The sequence below is a fragment of the Mastomys coucha genome, unplaced genomic scaffold, assembly GCF_008632895.1.
Source record: "Mastomys coucha isolate ucsf_1 unplaced genomic scaffold, UCSF_Mcou_1 pScaffold23, whole genome shotgun sequence".
NCBI lineage: Eukaryota > Metazoa > Chordata > Mammalia > Rodentia > Muridae > Mastomys > Mastomys coucha.
This window is the reverse complement of record NW_022196906.1, coordinates 47,610,711-47,627,079: the sequence shown is the minus strand read 5'-3', so window position 1 is coordinate 47,627,079 and position 16,369 is coordinate 47,610,711. Positions and strand designations below refer to the sequence as shown.

The 16,369-nt window shown below is 44.7% G+C and overlaps 1 protein-coding gene across 1 annotated transcript in view; it reads left to right on the top strand.

Annotated features, from left to right (window-relative positions):
* Positions 1–2,358: 2,358 nt before the first annotated feature.
* Acat1 (acetyl-CoA acetyltransferase 1) overlaps positions 2,359–16,369 on the top strand; it is a 32,127-nt gene continuing 18,116 nt past the window's right edge. Inside the window, exon 1 of the mRNA XM_031344049.1 lies at positions 2,359–2,511. Coding sequence (XP_031199909.1) covers positions 2,449–2,511 — 63 coding nt within the window. The 5' untranslated portion in view covers positions 2,359–2,448. The remainder of the gene's footprint in view (positions 2,512–16,369) is intronic.

Below are 16,369 nucleotides of genomic sequence, written 5' to 3'. Positions count from 1 at the left end.
AAAAAAAAGAAAAGAAAAGAAAAAAAAACAAAACAGAATGACAACCTCCAGCTGAATTAGCCAAAAGAGAAAAAAATACAAATTAATAAAATTAGAGCTGAAAAGAAATATTACAATAAACAGTAGTGTCTGGACCACTTTGAAAGCTTATATTCCATCAAATTAGAAAATCTAGAAAAAATAAATTTATAGACAACTATGACTTGCTAAAAGTAGCCCTGGCTGTCCTGGAACTGGCATTGTAGACCAGGCTGTCCTCAAACTCAGATCAATCTGCCTTTGCCTCCCAAATGCTGTGATTAAAGGTGTTCACCACCATGCCCAGCACAGGTGGTTCAATGGGTGAAGGACCTTGCTACCAGTCCTGTAACCTGAGTTGGATCCCAGGGTCCTGTGTTATGAAAAGAGAGCACCTACTCCAGCACGTTTTCTTCTGATCTCCACATTCATACTGTGGAACATCCATCCCTTCTTTGGCAATTACACTCCAAAACAAACAAACCAAACTACAACAACAAAACAAAACAAAAGCCATGTTGAAGATGTGTAAGCTTCTTATAGAAGCCCATTTCAAAGCTTTGCCAATCACCTAAGGCATTTTGATATAGTGAGTATCTTAATGAGGAAGGCACATCCCCACCATCCAAGGAAACAGTAGGCTTCACAGTGAAGATGTAGCTTAGTAGAATACTTGCCTAGATTATATGAAGCCGCCCTGGGATCAATACCCACCTCTTGCCAGCAATATAAAGGCAGCGTTTGGAGGAGTATAAATTCAAGGTCATATTGACTACCTAAGTGGGATTGAGAGCATCTTAGGCAACATGAGACTCTGACTTTAAAAACAAAACAAAACAAAACAAAGTGGGGCTTATGGTTCAGCAGTTAAAAATACTACCGGCTCTTAGAAAGGACCTGGGTTCAGTTCTCAGAACACAACAGATAATTTCCAACTACCTAGTATTTTAGTTCCAGGGTTTTTGATGTCATCTACTGCCCTCTTCAGGCACCTGTATGCACTTGGTGCATAAACACAAAAGTGCATATACACATACATACACTTTACCTCAAAAGGGGGTGGGAAGATGACTCAGTATGCAAATTGTTTGCATCACAAGCAAGCGTTTAGATCATCACTCATATAAAAAGCTAGGTGTGTTGGCCCTCGATTGTAGTCTCAGTGTTATGAATGGGTGGATGGGGTTGGAAGAAAAGGAACAGAGATGGTGGCTTATTAGCCAACCATTCTAGTGGGCTCGAAGTGCAAGGATAGATAGACCCTGTCTCACAAAACAAACAAAAGCAAAACAAAACAAAAACAACAAACAAGCAAAAAACCAGCAGAAAGTCTTGAAGTTATCTGAGGTTTACCCTTAGCCTATACAGACATAAAACAGGTCGACTTGAAGTAAATTGTTCAATTTGTATGTTGGGCCTTTTGTTTTACATCAAGGAAAATTAATATTACAAGTCAGAAAGATCTGCTATCCCCAACTGAAGATTCAAAGTCAGCAAATGGGCTGGCATAGTGCTTTTAATTCCAGCACAGGACAGGCAAAGACAGACAGATATCTGTGAGTTCAAGGCCATCCTGATCTATGTAGTGAATTTCAGGATAGCCAGAGCTACACAGTGAGACCTTGTCTAAAAACTATCCAAAACAAACAAACAAACAAACAAACAAAACAATCCCCCTAACTAACCTTAGCAATGGGTTCCACAAATATGAGAATTATCATTTAACTAATATCAGTTAATGCATAAAGGGTTTTTGTTTCGTTTTAATTTTTCGGAGACAGGGTCTCCATTTGTAATTTTAGTTGTTCAGGGACTCGCTATGTGGACCAGGCTGCCTCGAACTCATAAAGATTCCCATGTCTCTTTCCTGGGTGTGTGCCAGCACACCCAGCCTACCGGGAGTTTCTCTGAAAGTTGATGTAATCTTATTATTACTCACTGAAGTTTAGATAGTAATATGTATTTTACTTAGAATCCTACAAAAAAAACAACTTCAAAATTCTCTTAATATAAGTAATTGGTTTATTTGTATTATAAATGAGTATAATTGGAATTGCTGGAAACATTTACCAATATCCTTTGTCTGGGTAATACAGTCACACGATCAGGCGCAGCAGAGTGAATGGAAAGCCTTGCACTGTATGGAAACCACAGGCATCAAGAGGCTAAAAGCGGTTTAGGTTGCCACAGCCAGGTGTCAAGCCACGTAGTCATTAGTCCATTTTTGTCCAAGAGAGCCTTGGCACAGTCCTCCAGCCAAGCGCCAGGGCCCACCCCGTGGCTACGGGCCAATGGCCGCCAAGCGTAGCGATCTTGGACTGCTATTGGAGGAGAGGTCCGGGGCGGTGTCCGCCCTGACGTCGCAGGGTCTACGGTGGGAAGTGGAGGCCACCGCGCGTCTCTCTGCCCTTGACAAGCTTTCACGTCTCCATGGCTGCTCTGGCTGCTCTGCACGGTGTCGTCCGCAGGCCTCTGCTTCGCGGGCTGCTGCAGGTGAGCAGGGTCGATTCCCGGGGTGGGCCGTGTTCGGGGAGCCCACGCCGGTCCGGGAGGTCCTCGCGGGCCACAATGCTCGGCACAAGCGCCTCGGAGTACCCGCGCGGTCGTGCGACCTGTCTGTCTGTCTCTCCTGCTGTCACACTCCCACCCTGGCTGTGCAGCAAAGCTTGGGCCTGGCCAGGCGCGATCACAGGCTGCAGAGAGCTGAGTCTCTGTGCAGGCCTGGGAGTTTCTAAGGCATTTAAAGAATAGTTGTGACCTTGTTATTTCCTTTTCCTTGTTTTTTTTTTTTTTTTTTTTTTTTTTTTTTTTTTTTTTTTTTTTTTTTTTTTGTTGTTGTTGTTGTTGTTGTTTAATTGGTTTTGGTTTTGGGTTTTGGTTTGTATTTTTGATACAGGTTCTTCTGTGTAACCCTGGCTACCCAGGTACGTTCTCTCTCTCTAAACCAGGTTGGCCTCGAACTCATTCACCTTCCTTTGCCTCCAGAGAGATTAAAGGCATGCACCACCACCTGGCTAATCCTTGGTTTAATTATTTGTCTTAATCAGAGCTCAGGCACTATATGGCAATCAAAAGATTGTCTTAAAACTAACAAGATGGCTACTGAAGCAGTACAAGGAATAAATTATAATTGGAGTGAGTGCCTCTCTCCTGGTTGTTGTGCTTGGTGAGGATTTTGCACTTTCCAAAGGTAGCATTCCAGATCATGTCTGAAGGGGAAACCAGGAAAGGGGATAACATTTGAAATGTAAATAAAGAAAATATTTAATAATAAAAAAAGAGTCTGGAGTTAGGTTTACATGGTTTTTGTTTCTGTAATAAGCAGGGTTCACCGAACTGGGTAGTTCTGGCAATAGGAGCTGAAAGAGAGAATTGTTTGTTTGTTTGTTTTTGTTTTTTGTTTTGTTTTTTCGAGACAGGGTTTTTCTGTGTAGCCCTGGCTGTCCTGGCTGGCCTCTGCCTCCCAAGTGCTGGGATTAAAGTACTACCTCCCAAGTGCTGCCACCATGAGCATTGCTATGCAAGAGATTATGAAAGAATAATTCAGGGCATGAGGCTTAGAGCTGGAAGCTGAGGGCAAACAAACTATAAAATAAATCTTCTTTGAGTTGCTGGTGTCTCCAGTTCCATCAACTCCACAAGCCAGGGCAAGGAGAGCTTGAGATCAAGGGTTTTCAACTCACGTGGGTAGTTTGGAGATAACCTGTCTCAGAAAGATAAAAAACAATAATACATACTGGGGGACTGCCGTGATAGGAAAGCCAGAAGGATAGTTTATTTTCTTGTCTGGAGATGGGCAGTACCTCACCCATAAAATAAGTGTTCCCAAAAAAGACTCATGTGCCTTTTCCTTCTCATCCTCCCCGCTCCCACCCCCCTTTCCTTCCTTTCTCCCCTCCACTATTACTCTTTTTCTACTGGTTTTGATGTCTAGGCCATCTGACTTTGAACTCCTCACTCCTCTACCTCAGCCTCTGGATTACCTGGGATTAAAAGAGCAGGCCATCCTGCCTACAGGAGTTCTTGATCAGTTTGTAAGTTTCCCTAGGATGGCTGGAGAAATTACAGTGAAGTTAGGATAACTGGGATTCTGCATAAGGTGCCTGGATGAGTTAATTAGATGAGCCAGGTACTCGAGGTGTGTAAACAGTAGTGTGTAGAGCCTTCTTAGTGTACACTGAAGATTTTATAACCAAGTACAAGCTACCTTCTGCATGAGAAAAGGGAGCCTGAACTGGTATTGCGGAGTCTGTCGGTATGTAATCCCACATTGAAGAAGCTGAGGCAGGGGGATTGTGATTTGATGCTACCCTGGACTGTATAGTGAAAGATTGTCTCAAAACAGTGCAACAAGAATAAAATTGATATAGCTAGAAATTGACATAGAACTTGAGTCTGAAGGAGGGATTCCTGCACAGTATCAAATGCAGTGTAACAGTCATTGAATCCCCTACCCTCTTAGTCCTGGATTTGGGGCCCTCTCTATATTCTTCTTCTCTGGGTCCCAATGACTTAAGTCTGTCTCTGTCTAGCTGCCTGTGTTCTGGGCTCTTTTTACTATCTGTAGGCTATGTAACATGGGCCATGTACTCGCCTCCCCTTTATGTTGGGTTACTCTAAGATGGTCTCCAGAATGCATGCTCTTTGTACCTCTTCATCTTGAGTTCCGGAATTAACAGTCAGGTGCTACGACATGCTCTGGACTGAATTCAAGTTCTCCAGCCCAGTTCACTTTTTTGAACTCTAGGAATGAATTATTGGATGTCACTTGAATTAAATTAAACAGTAATTTATGTAACCATAGAAACCTAAAAAGAAGTTTGAATATTCTGTGCAGTATTGTGGAATAGAAATTGACCTTCCCCCCATTGTGTGGGCTCTTTAACCTTTGCTTTCAAGTACACACAAGCTTCTCTGTGGTCAACAAAACTTTATGGGACTTTATCCTGTTATCTGTCTGTCTGTATGTGTGTGTGTGTGTGGTTTTTTTTTTCCAGACTGGGTTTCTCTTTGTAGCCTTGACCTGGAGTTCACTCTATAGACCAGGCTGGCCTCAAACTTTGATATTGACTTGCCTCTGCCACCTGAGTGCTGGGACTAAAGCCATATACCACCACCACCCAGCTGTCGGTGTTTCTAACACAAGTCTTGTGTAGCCCTTGCTGGCCTTGGATTCTTGATCCTTTTGCTTCCATATCCCATGTACTGAGATGCTAGGAATGCCTAGCATGCTGGGCAGGGTTTTACTGTTATTTTAACATATAGGATTTACCTGTAATTTTTTTTCCTGTGTCTCTGGTTATACCTATTCCTACAAAGGAACAATAAAAAAATGAGTGCTACTGTTGACAGACTTGACCAGTGAAGTAATTGATCTCTGCCCAATGAGAGATGCAGTGTTCTGGGAGGAGCCTCGCCTCAGGTTTCTGAGGTCAGCTAGAGATTTATAATATTCTAAATACCAAAAATCGAGGCCCTGGAGGACTTGACAGCACTTCCCCGTTACTGGCTTCTTGATTTCAGATGCTGGATCTGCCAGGGCTTTAGATTCCTGTTGGTGAAAGGAGACCAGCAGTAGCCATGGGCGCTCCTAACTTTAAGGTATTCCAGACCCTGTTTCTAGCCCTCCTGTACCTCCTAACAGTAACCACACTTACCATTGCCCCCCAAGCCCCTACTCTTGCCTGCTACATTAGCTCATTATGCTGTGGCTAGAGCTTTCTTAAGAAAGTGGCTGGGGATGCCATGGGCAGACTCCAGACCTTCCCACGTCTGCAGCTACTTCTGCAGCCTCTGTTCATATGCTTGCCTGCTTCTGCATGTCACTCTTTTACCCAGCATACTGGCTGGTTTTGTGTCATCCTGACACAAGCTGAAGTCATCAAAGAGAAAGGCACCTTGGGTGAGGAAATGTCTTCATGAGATATTTTTCTCAATTACCGATTGATGGAGAGGGCCCAGCCCCTTATGGGTGGTGCCATCCTTGGGCTGGTGTACCTGGGTTCTATAAGAAAGCAGGCTGGGAAAGCCTGGGGGAGCAAGCTAGTAAGCAGCACCCCTCGGTGGCCTCCGTGTCAGCTCCTGCTTCCAGTTTCCTACCTTATGTGAGTTCCTGTCCTGACTTCCTTTGGTGACAAACCAGCATTGTGGAAGTATAAGCCAAATAAACCATTTTCTCCCCAACTTGCTTTTTGGTCATGATGTTTCATTGCAACAATAGAAACCCTAAAACACCCAAGGAGTGACATTAGGGCTTCAGCAAGCATTCCCCCACTGAGCTCTGCTCTCAGTCCTGCCTTGTCCTCTCTTCCTGAGTTTAGTACATGCTGCTGGTTACAATGGGCTGGCCATTCCCTGTGCCTCAAATGCCTAGTTCTCCCTAAGGCTGACTCTGCTTTTCAGCTCCATGGCTATCCCAGAGAGGCTTTTTTGACTCCAGGCTTCTTGTTTGCTACCTCCTTAAAGTGTTACTGGGAATATGTTTTTCAGCCTTATTAGTAAACATCAGACTTTGTACTCCTGCATGTTTAGCACCTGCAGTCCTCACTGAGATAAGTCAACAATATCTTGTCATTCATTCTTCAGGTTTTTGATGCTGAGATTTGTGTGTGAAAAACAGCCACAGTCCAGATCTCAGGACTTTAGGTTTGGGGGAGGGGTGATGGATGATAATGCTGTTCGGTACATACATCTAAGATGGAAAAGATACTCAGAGGGAGGAACTGATGGTGTCGGCTAAAAAGGGCTGGCGAGATGGCTCAGCGGGTAAGAGCACTGACAGCTCTTCCGAAGGTCCTGAGTTCAGATCCCAGCAACCACATGGTGGCTCACAACCACCTGTAATGAGATCAGATGCCCTCTTCTGGTGCATCTGAAGACAGCTACAGTAAATTACACCAGAGGGAGCTGGCCAGAGCAAGCAGGGCCGGCAGAGGTCCTGAGTCCAATTCCCAGCAGCCACACACATGATGGCTCATGGCCATCTGTACAGCTACAGTATACTCATACACATAAAATAAATAAAATAAATCTTAAAAAAAAAAAAGAAAGAGCTAAAAAAACCAGAGGTCAGATTTGTGGTGTATTATCTAGAAATAGGGTCTGACTGTAACTCAGGCTATCCTAGAACTTGCTATAGGGTCCATGCTACCCTTGAACTCAGGACTCTCCTGCCTCTGCTTCCTTAATTTTTCCTGGAATTACAGGTATGTGCCATCATGCTTGGTAGCCCAACTTTAAATTAAGTAACTAAAGGAAACCCTGTAGGGTTTGTCATTTGACATGAAGAATAAAAACAAAACAGCCAGGCCAGAGAGATGGCTTAGTGGGTGAAAGTGCAGCCCTGGCTCAGAGCCCTGATGTGCTAATCCATCTCTGCAATCCCTGTGCACTTACAACACCATGGAGGATGGAGGTAGGAGAACTGCCTGCCACAGTGGCAGGAACAAGAGGAAGAAGTAACTCCCAGTGACTTAAATGTATGCCATGAGAAATGCAACTCTCTCTCTCTCTCTCTCTCTCTCTCTCTCTCTCTCTCTCACACACACACACACACACACACACACACACACACACACACGCGCGCGCGCGCACTAGGTTTTGAGTTTTTTTTTTTTTCTTTTTGGGTTTTTTTGTTTGTTTGTTTTTTGAGACAGGGTTTCTCTGTGTAGCCCTGGCTGTCCTGGAACTCACTCTGTAGACCAGGCTGGCCTCGAACTCAGAAATCCACCTCCTCTGCCTCCCAAGTGCTGGGATTAAAGGCATGCGCCACCACTGCCCGGCATATATTTTAGCTTTTTATTGATTGTAAGTTTCACATTATGCACCCCAGCCCCACTCATCTCCTTGTCCTCTTATATCTGTACCTCACAGATCCACAAATTTTATATCTGCAAACTTCCCTCCAAAAGAAAACACACACACACAAATACACGACAACAAAAATAAAGCATAGAAAACATCTCTTCATAGAAGCTGTAAGGTGTCACAGTGCATCCTACAGTCTATCCTTCTGCCTACACATTCTCACTTGGAAATGTTCATTTCAATGAGTCATTGGTCTGGTTTGAGATCTCTGGCTTCTGTCATGTTGTTGCCCTGTGTTATGGAGATCCTGCAGCTTTTGATCTGCAGGACTGGCCCTTTCACATGTCCCAACCTTTAGCAAATGGTACAGATTTTGGGGTGGGCCAATTCAGAGCACTGGAACTGGGCGTGGGTGGTAGCAGAGCTGGTCAGCTCATTGGCCCTTATCTGGGATATCTAGATATCCACCTATCTTATCTAGATAGACCACCCAGTGCCACCATCAGCAGGAGGCAGGATCAGCTCTCCTGCTCTCATGCCCTTGGGTCCAGCTCATCCACACCCCTGCAGCCAGGGTGAGGTGCAGGGCCCGCTCTCCTGAGTGCACTGCTGGTGAGAGATGGGGTGGGTTCTCCAGAGTGCAGCATTCCGTGAGGGACAGGGCCAGTTCAGCACAGCCTATGGACATCCACAGGGTCCCTGGTGACTGTCCCAGCCAGGACAGCATAGCCACAGACTCAGACATGTCTCTCAGAAGCAACTCGGGCTGGGACCTCAGCATGGCTCCAGTTGGCGGGGCTGGCCACTCACAGCAGGCTACTCTTCTCCACACTCTACTTTTCTGTTCCATGTCTCTTTGTAATGTTCAAGCTGCTCCACTTCTCTCCCCATGTGACCACTACAAACATGGACATTGTGTTGGTTGCCACTACAGGGTGTCCACAAAGCTGGCAGGTTCCTGGGTGACATCCTTCATCCATGCTGTGTGATGTGGTAACTAGCCAGTGTCTGTATGCTGGAGGCAGGTCTGTGGATGGCATGGTAGCCTGCAGGTCTCTGTCTGTGCTGCCTGGATTTGATTGATTTGATTTTATGAGTCTAAGGCATAAGACAGCTTTGGCCACCAAGCCAGGCATCAAGCTCGGGCACACAAAGGCCTGCCCTCTGCTCTGCTCTGACTGATATAGGAACACCACCACCATCACCCATTTTGCCCATCACTGGGGGTTGGGGGGATGATATGGATGGGTGGATGGATGGATGATAAATATATCTTTTAAATGTATAGGTACTGATAGTACCAGCATATCTGTCAATTCCATAAAGGTATACCATTGTTTTCTGTTACATACCCAGGCTGGTGACTAGAGCCACCTATAATACCTGGTTACAGTATCCACACTTATTACCATATATGAATATGTTTCATAAAATATAGCTTTGCATGTGCACACGGGCAACCACCTATTAAACCGGGCTTCTTTCATGTGTAGGTAATACATTTCGGTTTTTTTTTTTTTTTAAGATTTGTTTATTTATTATACATAAGTACACTGTTGCTATCTTCAGACACTCCAGAAGAGGGCGTCAGATCTCATTACGGATGGTTGTGAGCCACCATGAGGTTGCTGGGATTTGAACTCAGGACCTTTGGAAGAGCAGTCAGTGCTCTTAACCACTGAGACATCTCTCCAGCTCGGCAATAAATTTCTTTCTTTCTTTTTTATTTTATTTTTTAAAGATTGATTTATTGCCGGGCAGTGGTGGCGCACACCTTCAATCCTAGCACTTGGGAGGCAGAGAGGCAGGCAGATTTCTGAGTTCAAGGCCAGCCTGGTCTACAGAGGGAGATCCAGGACAGCCAGGGCTACAGAAAGAAACCCTGTCTCGAAAAAAAAAAAAAGATTTATTATTATAAATAAGTAACTGTAGCTGTCTTCAGACACACCAGAAGAGGGCGTCAGATCTCATCACAGGTGGTTCAGGGTGCTCTTTTCAGAAGAGCCACCACATGGTTGCTGGTATTTAAACTCAGGACTTTAGGACTTTTGAAAGAGCAGTCGGTGCTCTTACCCACTGAGCCATCTCACCAGCCCCAATAAATTTCTTAACCCAGCATTGATAACCATAGTAGTCTGGAGCTCACAGGGATCCAGACTACCATGCAGTTTCTGAAGCATTTATTTGCTTTTGTTCCAGACAGTATTGACCTTGTTCAGTATTGACAATATTGACCAACAGTGGTAAAGTGGCAAAGATAGCGGGAAGCAAGAGCAAGAATACATTGCAGGCCATGGGAGATGTCAAAGTTCACTGTACATGGGCTGTGTATTCAGTTACAGGTTCTAGGCTAGAGGAGCTGAAGTGCACTTATGTGCTTATGGAACGATCCAGAAGAAACAGAGAAAGGATATAGGAAAGGGTGTATATAGTATGAGAGCCACAGTGGACACATAGAGACCCTTCAGTGAAAATGAGCCCAACCGCTGCAAGAAAAGACTGCCGGCCTTACGACAGCCATCGGAATTATTCTGGGGTGATACTGGGATTAGACCCAGGGACTTGCATATACTAAGCACACACACTGCCGCTAAGCTACACCATCCATTCAGAAAGGGAAATGTTTGAAGAGATGTAATAGACAAATTATTGGACGTTCATGGACAGGAAATAGACGCAGCTGGCCTTGCGAGGCTCTAAGTAGAAAATGACTCACCAAGGACTGTCCTGGCTCTTGCAGTGTGCCACTTCCTGTTTCTTGAGTATGTTTGTGCTATACCTTTCATTCTCTACTGATTTGTGGCTTCTTTCTCTGGGCTCTAACCTCTGCCTTTACGTAGTGTTGGCTGACTGTGGTGCTGACGGCTCCCTCCCCTCATCATTGTTCAGCTGAAGTATCGATTGTCAACTGACCCAGGCTCTCAGGGGGCCAACCAGGTTAAGTCTATCTAGTCTAGTCTTGGTGCCATCACCTCTAGTCAGAGCTGGTGATGGAGAAAGGAGTGTGGCTGGTAACAAGGACTGGCATATTTACCATGTCAGAATTTTTATTCAGAGTAGACAAACATCATTACGTATAAACAATAGCATGGCTTTTATGTATGTAGAAGGCATGACTGAGGAACACAGCCACTGAACACATGCGCTTGGGCCTTGTTTACTTGAAGCATAGATGTGTTTATGGTCATGACTGAGGGCACTGTCTGAAGCTCAGGAGAGTAAGAGCAATGTGTATCTTCCTAATTTAATGACAGTCTTTAAGAAATGCAGATATGGGTTGGGTTTGGTGTCAGGGGAACTTGATTTCAAGTCTTGCCTGGGCTACATACACATAGTAAGGCCCTGTCTAAAACAGTACTTTTTAAAGTATAGCTATAGTAGCTGTTTCATTTCAGTTGGAATAAACACAGGCTAATTTAATAGCAGCTGCTATCAAGTATTATGTAAATATAAGATTTCAACAGACAGATGGCAGAAGAACAGAAACATGCTTTTCAGGGCAGCCCTGGGATTTGAAGACCACTGCTCAGACCTAGGGCCCACTCTCTGTTGCACCTCAGGGGCAGCTTGCTTATGGTGGTGTTCTCATAGTCCTTAGGAAACCCTAAGGGATATGTCCAAGTGATATCGACACTTCGCTAGACACTTGTATTGCTGCTGGAGTGTAAGTCCATGGTAGCGGATCTCAGTCCCTGTAATACCTCAAGGATTTGGTTGAACAAAAGAAGGATGAAATAATTTTATGCATTTTGGTCATCTTTCCTGGGACACAGCAAGGACTGAAGACCTCTTCAAAATGGAAGATAGCCAGGCAGTGGTGGCACTTGCCTTTAATCCTAGCACTTGGGAGGCAGAGGCAGGTGGATTTCTGAGTTCAAGGCCAGCCTGGTCTACAGAGTGAGTTCCAGAAAACAACAACAACAACAACAAAAAACCCAAATAAACAAAACAAAACAAAAAAACCCAAAATGGAAGATATATTTGTGATGTTATCATTTTAAAATCAGATCTCAACCAAGTTGTTTGTATAGCAGAGTTGATTGTGTGCATTTCCCCATTACATTCTCTCACACTTTCATTGAGGAAGACCCTTGTTGGAGTCCCTTCTGTCATGTCCTTGCCTCTGCCATATGTCTTTGCCATTCAAATACTTGGTGAAAACCAGTTTGGTTACTGTGGCTGCTTCAATTTATAACTGCAGTGTCAAATTTATGTTTTGTTTAATATGAGTTTTAAGTTGAAATTTTAGATATCTACAGTGTTAGGACAAAGTGTTTAATCTGTGAAAATCCAAATTCTTGGGTCACCTGAAAGTCTAGACATTTGCAGGGCTGTCTCTTGCTCTTCATGAGCTCTAACTGCACACTGTGACTGGTGCCCACTGCTGTCTGAGTATATGCTGCATGCCAGGCTTGCTGGCCTCACAGGTCAGCTGCAGATCAGGTAGGGTTTGAACTCTGCTCTACATTTTCAGAACTCCCTCTGTTGACATTTGTTTCTACAAATAGTGTGGAAAGAATCAAGTTATCCTTCTGTTCTTTGTGAGCGTGGTGCAGAGGATCAGCCAGAACCTCACACGTGCCAAGCCTTCACTGTGCCGCTGAGCTGCACTCCAGCCCTGCCTTTACTGGTAGTGCACGCCTTTAATCCCAGCACTTGGGAGGCAGAGACAGGTGGATTTCTGAGTTCGAGGCCAGCCTGGTCTACAGAGTGAGTTCCAGAACAGCCAGGGCTACACAGAGAAACCCCGTCTCGAAAAACCAAGGGGAGAAAAATAAAAGAATTATCTGGCAATGTAGGCCATGTTCCATGAAGTATGTTTGTTTGCCTTGTATAACATACTTGGGGAGTAACAGCAAGATTTACTTAAAATGTTTTTAAAATAGATGTTCCATCTAGTAGTCTTTAAAAAATATGTTTGTGTGTATGTGTGTGTGTGTGTGTGTGTGTGTGAGAGAGAGAGAGAGCGAGAGAAAGAGAGAGAGAAGGAAAACTCAGCAGCCCAGCCTGTATCCTCTTTCAGAGTAGCAAGGTCTGTTAACTACTGTCTTCTGCCTACGAAAAAAATTAAACAATATTTTTATGTGAAACTTTAATATTACATAATTAAGAACTTAGATAAATTACATTATTTTTCAGGAAGCTAAGACAGGAGGAGTGTGCATTCAAGGCTGCTTTGGGTCTCAATGAGTTTGAGGTCAGCCTGGGCTTTACAAAGGTACTTTTCTCAAAAATGCAGCCCAAGGCTAGAGATGCAGTTCAGCCACTAGAGTGACTGTCAGGTGTGCACAAAGCCCTGGGCTTGACCCATCTCCAAATAAACCAAGTGTGGTAGTTCAAGTGTGTAATCTCAGCATTTGGGAGGTAGAGAGGCAGGAGAATCAGAAAATCACCCTATAGTAAATTTGAAGCCAGCCAGGTTCACATGAAATTCTGTCTCAAAACAAAGCAACATGAATGAACAAACAAAAACCCTCAAAACAAAACCACTATATTTTACTAAGTATTTACTTTATTTATTTTTATAAATTTAATTTAATTTTGTTTTACTTATTCACTTTATATCTCGCTTACTGCTCCCCTCCTGGTCATCTCCACCCCCCTAAATCTTTCTTCCTTTCTCCCTCCCCTTCTCCTCTGAGTAGATGGGGGTTCCCCTGGTTATGCCTCCCATCCTGGCACTTCAAGTCTCTTCGAGGCTAGGTACTTCCTCTCCCACTGTGGCCAGACATATCCCATATCCCATGTGCAGGCAACAGCTTTGGGATAGCCCCCATTTCAGTTGTTCAGAACCCACATGAAGGTCAAGCTGCATATCTGCTACATATGAGCAGAGAGGTCTAGATACCAACAACTCAAATAACCCAATTAAAACATGGGGTACAGAACTAAACAGAATTCTCAACAGAGGAATCTTGGATGGCTGAGAAGCAGCTAAAGTAATGTTTAACACCCATAGTCATCAGGGAAATGCAAATCAAAACAACTATGACTTTCCGTTCCATCTTACAACCATCAGAGTGGCTGAGATCAAAAACTTAAGAAATAGCACGTGCTGGCGAGGATGTGGAGCAAGGGAAACACTCCTCCACTGCTGGTAGGACTGCAAACTAGTGCAACCACTTTGAAAATCAATTTGGCATTTTCTCAGAATACTGGGAATAGTTCTACCTCAAGACCCAGTATACCATCCTGGGCATATACCCAAGATGCTTTGACATCTCACAAAATAGAATCTTTGTTGTTGGGCTGAAGAGATGGCTCAGCGGTTATGAGTACTGACTGCTCTTCTGAAGGTCCTGAGTTCAAATCCCAGCAACTACATGGTGGCTCACAGCCATCTGTAATGAGATCTGATGCCCTCTTCTGGTGTGTCTGAAGACAGATACAGTGAACTCATATATAATAAATAAATAAATCTTAAAAAAAAAAAAAAGAACAGTCATTAAAAAAAAAAAAAACAACTTTGTTGTTGTTTTATATTTACTTAGTTTTAGGGGCTAGACAGATGGCCCAATTGTTTTCCTGGCTGTTCTTGCAGAGGAGCAGGTTCAATTCCTAATACCCACCTGGCAGTTCACAACCCTTTATATCTCCAATCCCATCGTATCTGATGCCTTCTGTCCCTTACTGCATGAATGTGGCACACAGACACACATGCAGACAGAACATCCATACACAAATGGCAGTTCTTCAAAAGTTAAAATGTATGTTGTGGGACCATGAAAGATATCCTGGTTCCTGGTTGAGCTAAGGCTAGAAGCCCTGGGGACCCTGGAGGGATGTAGGAGCTTTGCCTGCTGCCAGGTACCAGGCCCCTGCACTAGCGCAGGCTCCCATATATTTATGGCCATCAGTCACATAAGGGGACCCTCCAAGCCCCCCCACAGGTAGGAAAGGAGGTGACTGAAAGACCCCTGGGGGAGACCCCAACTCAAATCTTGGGAGGACGTACACCCAAGGAATCACGAGAGACCACATCTTGATGTAATTACAAGAGGTATATTTTAATTTTCAGGGCGCTCTGGTTCGGCACCACAGTTATCTCACGCAGGAGATAGTGGAGCCGACCACGAGGCTTGAAAGTTAGGGGTTTATATAGGGAAAAGGTCTGAGGGAACAAAGGGATCAGTGTAGTCATACATGATTGGCTAGTTCAAATATTAACGATTATGTGCAGAACAGAGTGGAAAATTCCTAAAGTTGGTGTTAATCTGAGTCAACAAAGCATCTGACCTTAAACCATATCTGAGAGGACCAGATGGTCCATTACTTAGTGTCCAACAGGCACATCTTTGCAGGCTTGGGCCTTGGACATGTCCTCGTTTGCTTGATGTTTTCCTCTATGTTTATAGTTTTATGTCTTCTTGACCTGCCAGCTCTTATGATATCTAACAACTTGTTTGCTCTTTCCCAGGCCTATGTGGCCCAACTTGTGATGGATTCTTAGGCCCATAACTTTTCTTCCTAGTCAGCACAGGTCTAAAGCTTTAATTTTTCCTTTCATGACCACAGGTCATGTAGGCTCAAGACAGATCTCCATTTTAATGAAGCCTGGAGGCTTAGCCAATAAGCTCTCCTTCCCAGACATTCCTCCCTGCAAAAGGTATTTAATCTCAGGCCCACCCTAAGAAGTGGGGTATAGTTTTACACATCTACTTTCTGCTGTGATGGACAATAAATGCCTCAAAACCGTGGACTGCCTCTTTTCATTGGGATCCAAGTAGGGAGCCATGGAGATGACCTTTGCCTACAGAGCTGCTGCTAAGCTCCCATAGAAGGCCTCTCTGCGCTCCCTGACATGATTGCCACCAAGCCCAAGCCTTCAGCAATCAAGCCAAAGACTCTCCTTCAGGAAACAGCCAGAGCTTCCCCACCCCACCCCACCCCACCCTACCCCTCCAATCCCCGGCTAGAGCTAGCCTGTGGAGTGGAGCCCACTCCTTTCTCACCTCTTCTGGGACTTCCAGTGGTACCTGAATGTCCAAGAGCCTGAGAACCAATTGACCCCAGCCTCTTTACAGGCCTGATGATCCCTGAACTAGCTCCCACTGTCCCTCACCTCAGACTGTGCTTCCACACCCCCGAGGAGCAGTGTCCTGGGATTTCCCTAAGGTGACAGTGTGGGATAAGCCCAGTCACTCCCGAGTCCTGCCTCAGGGATTCCCCAGAGGCTGTGCCCTGTGGCAGACTCGGGACCCCACGACCCTACTATATATTTCCAAAGAACAACTTACCAGAAAAGTAATATTTAAGCTGGGCAGTGATGTCACATGCCTTTAATCCCAGCACTCTGGAGGCAGAAGCAGATGGATCTCTCAATTCAAGGCCCACCAATCTGGTCTACAGTGTGACTTCTAGGATAGCCAGGACTACACAAAGAAATCCTGTCTGGAAAAAGAAAAAAGAAAAAACAAAAAACGCCGGGCGGTGGTGGCACACACCTTTAATCCCAGTGCTTGGGAGGCAGAGGCACACGGATTTCCGAGTTTGAGGCCAGCCTGGTCTACAGAGTGAGTTCCAGGACAGCCAGGGCTACACAGAG